Source organism: Varroa destructor, unplaced genomic scaffold, assembly GCF_002443255.2.
Source record: "Varroa destructor unplaced genomic scaffold, Vdes_3.0 BEIS01000005.1, whole genome shotgun sequence".
NCBI classification, from domain to species: domain Eukaryota; kingdom Metazoa; phylum Arthropoda; class Arachnida; order Mesostigmata; family Varroidae; genus Varroa; species Varroa destructor.
The window spans coordinates 12,445,781-12,451,498 of record NW_019211458.1 but is presented as its reverse complement, the minus strand read 5'-3'; the positions used below and the strand labels follow the sequence as shown (position 1 = coordinate 12,451,498).

The 5,718-nt window shown below is 41.3% G+C and overlaps 1 protein-coding gene across 1 annotated transcript; it reads left to right on the top strand.

The window, feature by feature from the left end:
- Positions 1-288: 288 nt before the first annotated feature.
- Positions 289-4,835, top strand: LOC111251026 (uncharacterized). Its single transcript, XM_022807188.2, has 2 exons — positions 289-567; positions 3,231-4,835. The coding sequence occupies exon 2, from the start codon at positions 3,758-3,760 to the stop codon at positions 4,280-4,282; it is 525 nt and encodes a 174-aa protein (XP_022662923.1). The 5' UTR covers positions 289-567; positions 3,231-3,757; the 3' UTR covers positions 4,283-4,835.
- The last annotated feature ends 883 nt before the right edge of the window (positions 4,836-5,718 follow it).

Sequence of the window (5,718 nt, the reverse complement as noted above, 5' to 3'; positions counted from 1 at the left end):
TTTGTAAACATACAGCAAGTGTTTTATCATAGATTGACTACTGGACTCGAGTACCACATTGTTTCCTAGCATTATAATATATCTGCAACACTTAAATCTGCCGCAATGAAACTTATAAGGGAAACGGTGACCTTTATTGTACCTAATTTTTAGAGGAAGCAACAAAGTTGTCACATATAAATGTTTTTTTTTTTTATAGTCACAATCAAATTATTCAGCTTTTTCTCGGACGATATTGATAGTCATCGTTCGACTCAGTTAGTTTGACTTGCACAAATCTTGATGCTGGTCGATGTAGTGGTGTCAAGGAGACAACGGTGTTGCGGTGTCAAGGGTGGCTATGCCGCCTTATTGACTGCAAGAACAACGGACATCACAGATCAGACTGTAGTAGTTCTCGACCTTTCAAGAAGACCGATGGCTGAACGAAAAGGATAGACGAAATGGAAGTTAGATGGAACAGCCTTATTTTGAACTTTTTAGAGTAACGTACGTCACATCTAACTGTCAAAACGTTTACGGATAGCATCATCGTAGTTGGGGAAAAATATTCGATAAGAGCCAAAGGTATGCATTTTGATGCGTTATTCGTATCGATAAGCAATAAACCGATTAAAACTAGTTTGGCCAATCTTTTATTTACACTGCAGAGGCGCCGCAAGCGTTACTTAAATAGAGACCAATATTATATTTCTCCTTGCATCGCAAACTCTGCGGCACATAGCGTTACAAATATAATTTGAACACATACAAAGATTGGTTCCATAGTAGAGATGAATTTTGGTTAAGGCTCTGATACAATTTGGCCATATCACACTGCGTAAACCGTTCTTTCCTAGCTGATACTAGTCGTAGAGATATCTGTTGACTTAACAGATTTTAGTGACGGAACGGCACTAGCAATTGAAAGGTCTTGCTTTCGTTTTCCAACCAAAACTCGCTGAGTACTTCAAAGTACTTGACCTCTTTATATCAGCTGATCGGGTACTTCCGATCAATGTAAATTTCATTGCCGTATTAACAATGGTTCAGCACGCATCACGTCTATACGAGATGTCGATACTCAGCCCTAGTCCAAACTATTATTACTTTACATGTCTTATGATTTGTGAGCTTTACCTAAAGCACATCTGGGCGTGTTCCACAACTGGGTGTTGTTTATGGCTTTAGAACTTTCTCCTTATTTCTACTTATATTTTAGGAAATGGGTATTTAGAGTCAGATGATTAACTATTTTTAAATTGGCCTAATTTTAATTCTTTTAGAGAGCAAAAAGGCACAAGCACAATGATTTTATTTTTATTTACATTATTTATTACAGTATTTTCATCTGTCCTTAGTTGCAGCTATTGCAACCCAATGTTGCTGCCCAATGTTTCAGACGTGCAACTCATGATATTCTCTATGACATAAAATTGTTTTGTTATTTTTCCTTTTCAAAGATTCGTTTGCACATGTTCCACATGTATATGGAGTTTATTGATAAAGTGGCTAAAGTCTTAGATATTAAATGAAGGCAATTCTTAGACCGACTGGATTTTGTTATTATATATATATATTGCACAATTAAGGGCCAATCGTATTCTTCAAAGACTTACAGGTTCTGATGTTAAAGTTACCTAAATATTTTTATGTATATAGACGATAAAAGCTAACAGAACACCTGTTTCTATTCAGATTCGGGCTACTATTGAATATACGTTAGGTTCTGGTCGATTTGTGTTCCGTTAGATTTTTTTTAGTGACTGCTATCATTTTTTTGTTAACGAGCAATTGTCGTCCCATAACGGTCTTGCACGCAGGGTGTCCAAATCGGCGCTTTCGTCAGTGGGAACTGCTGGTAGGTATAGTGTTCGTTGTTTATAAAATTACATAACAATTCAATGACAGGGTGAAGCGTTTCGCTGGCTTGACCATGCCAAAAGAGCATATGCCTAACAATTAACTCTTTGTCGGGGCGTAGTACACTGCTCCACAGCTGACTAGAAACTAACACGTATCCAACTGAATATAAATGACCTGTAGTTGTAGAGGCAGTTGAAATAAACATGCTGGAAAATATATGCAGTGTCATATGTATACTAGAAAGTGCGATAAACGCACATATCTAAAAATTTTACCCTACACAAGTACTTCATCGGCCCAATAAAAGCTTCGAAGTATATATATAAGGGTATAAGGGCTCAAAAAGGACCAAAATGCCTAAAGGAGTACAGGAAGTTTTAAAAAGGCTAGTCATTGGAGTTTTTCTAGACGATCCGTTAGGGAATCGTTACTCTGCGTCTTCCAAACGGCTGTTAGTTTCTATGTGAAAACTTCTGGTGCAATAGAAACGGCTTTTCGAATCATTTAAATATAAACTCTATTGGAGATATCCAGGTTTGCCTCATTTAAAGTGAATTTTTCAGCAGCCGCATGAAAACTGGCAGTACCGTGGACCGTTAACTTCATATGTTAAAAAATTTTTAGTCCTGGTGATGAGAGTTACATAGTAGCTGATCTTCGCTCGAACTGCGAAAACGACGCGTTAGGTTTCGCCTCGGAAAGAACTAGCTTTCTCTATTGTCAAAGACTGGCAATAGATTGTGGATGCACGGCCACTCGTCATGGCAAGGAGTCCCACAAACGTGGTTCAAATAAAATATACGAAACGCCTTTATAACACTTATCGATGAAACTGTGTACTTAGAGGCACTGGCGACCTTTAACTACCACGCGCATAGGGTAACGAACAAATTTTTATCACTAAATTAGAGATGCAGTAAAGCTCTGTAGCACAAAGAAATATTCTCGCGCTGAATAATGTTGTATGTAAAACTGTCTCGTAGAACAATGAGACATTTATGCTGGATATCACTGTAAGCGGCTGCGTTATAAGTGTCACACTTTCGCAACCTAAAAAAGTAAGTTTACGTTTAGTTGCTGGTACATTGCGACGAACGATCCTGAAAATATGAGCAGTTTATTACCAAGTTTATATTCAAGCGAGGCTTCCTCATTCGTTAAATGATCATCCATTTCACCTCGTGCAGACTGAAAAATCGAACGTAAATCGAATAACGAGTTGTTAAGTCCAATACTACTACTACTAACCACTGCTGTAACACTTTAACTTTCATGTACATATTATTAAGTTAATGAATTGCATCGAGCATTTCACATGCATCTTCCTAATGCGAATCTGTTTGTTCCATTTCTATATTTCATGCCCGGATTTTATGCTGTTTCAGCTTCTATCTACCGGGTTGGAATCGTTGTTTTTTCTGCTACAACAACCACCGGTAACACAAGACAATTAGCGATGTCTTATGAGGGATCGCTGTTGATCCGAAAAAAGACCTGCTTCAGCGTCAACATAACAATACAGAACATTCCCGTACAAATGCACAGCGGTGTACCCCCGACTGGTAGTAACAGTAACAAGACTAACTGAATTACGGGATTGGTTGGTAGTGGAGTAGCGGCTGACGCCAGCCACCCCAGAACGACGGGTATTGCTACGACTGATGCGATGCCGACGAGCTAAAGGGGAAGAGGGTGGTCCCGTGGCCGCTATAAAGGCTCGACCTCTCCAACACAAAGTCGGCAGTCAGGTCGGCTCTAGCAGCGATACCGAGCTATTTCGGCATCAACGAGCGTTTTATCATTGATCACCATCGAACCTTGGTTGCGTTTTACAAAGAAGTCCTACAATATAGAGACGACTCGCTGTTGTATCGTGAAGCTCACGACAACACGAACAGATAACCTATACAAAATGTGCATCCGAATCAGCGCTGGTCTGTTTGTCCTGTTTGCCACTTTGGTTGGCTTCTCTGATGCTCTACCAGCACCACCCGCGGCTGCTGGCTACGCTCCGGCTCATGCCGACCACAAAGTTCCTGCGTTTGCCGCAAACGTTTTCGGACCTCCACAAAGTCTTCATCTGCATATCATCCCGCCGAAGCAGGTAGCAGCAGCATATGCACCAGCCCCAGCGGCATATGCTGCTCCAGCATCAGCCGCCTACGCTGCTCCAGCTTCAGCCGCCTACAGTGCTCCAGCTTCAGCTGCCTACGCTGCTCCAGCTTCAGCTGCCTACACTGCTCAAGCCTCAGCCGCTTATGCTGCTCCAGCCTCAGCCGCCTACGCTGCTCCAGCCACAGCCGCCTACGCCGCCCCAGCTCCGGCTGCCATCCCCGCGGCATATGCCGCTCCACCCGCTCCGGCGCGTTCAGCGTACGCTAGCCCCCCTTACACTGCCCAGTTCACGGCATACAACTCACTTGCAAAAGATCACTAGTTAGTTCAATATGCCGGTCAGGCATCAGCAATGACAGCTGAACAAGGCGCTGAAACAAAACGTTCGCCTTCTATTCATTCAATCTTTAAAGATTTGGTAACAGAATAACTCTCACTTGAACAATTCGCAGCTTGTATAGAAAAGGACTTTTCTTAAATCCTACGCATGGTCAACTTTCTAACCGAAGCGCTTGCCATACCTTATATGCACGTGGAAGCTCTGTGGGCTTTCGATAAACTGAAATCTTCGATGATACGCATTGCTGGATTTAGAAATTTCTAGCTTATGGTAACTTCTGCGATCGGCCGTTGCCAACAGATGCCTAATTGGCGCTATCAGCTATGGAAATAGACGTCACCTTATGTATTTGTTTTAAAAACACCTCAACGTTGAGGTAAGTTAATCCAAATAAGAATACTATTGTAAATGCACCTACAAACGCTTTTCTAACAAATGCCTCGCAAAACAGTGAGGAAAGCTCAACAGATTGTTCCCCCTCCCGTGGGAGCTCTGTATATACTCATGTAATATAAAATAGACAAAATTCATTTAACGAACTCTTGCATTCATTTCAAGTGTTATAGTTATTTGAAATACCAAACACTCGAAATAGCCTTGTGGATAAACTGCGTCCTCCGAGAACAGACACTTGGATGACACTTTTGTATGTATTTACAACGACGCTTCTCTGGCGAACGTGTTTATATCCATATTTTGAACGTTTCTTTAGCAACGACAGTGATTGAGCAGGTATTATTATCTTAAAGTTTCCTGTTCCAACCACGTCCCATTTATGCCAGTTCGACGGATTCAAACCTGGGGTGCAGGTTAAACATAAATTCGTACTTCAAAATCGTCTCACAGGCGGCCAGTCCTGCATTAATATGTTTGTACGAGCGAACGAATCATATTATTGATAAAAAAATGGCCTACCATTCGAACCAGTAGCCATCTACGGTATTACCACGTTTTTTGGAACATCCCAAATATATGTATATGTAGTGTAATCGGTAGCTACGAAGTGCTCACGAACGCAGTCAGGTGTCTACTCTATTGTGAGGTAACGCTTAGCATATAATTAAGCAAATGTTTGCAGAATCTACTCAGCCGTTAAGCCGGCAATACAAACCGCAAAAAAATAACAACAGATAGATAAAATTCCATTGCAAGGCTGAGTGACCTACACCAGTGCTTTTCTCAGGTGCAGATTTGATGTCATGCGTACAGATTCACGTGATTTTCGGCATAAAATGCCCGTTAAGTATTTTCTCCTCAGTGATGAAAGAACCAAATGTCTGCACGAAAATAGAGCGCATTCCTTAGACAGCTTGGCCTAGTCCTGTCCTTTGATTAGGACAACCGTTCGAGAGTGATGAAGGGACAAACCAATTAATTGCAAGAAGTACCCAACTCCATTTTCAAACTTGTACTGCCCT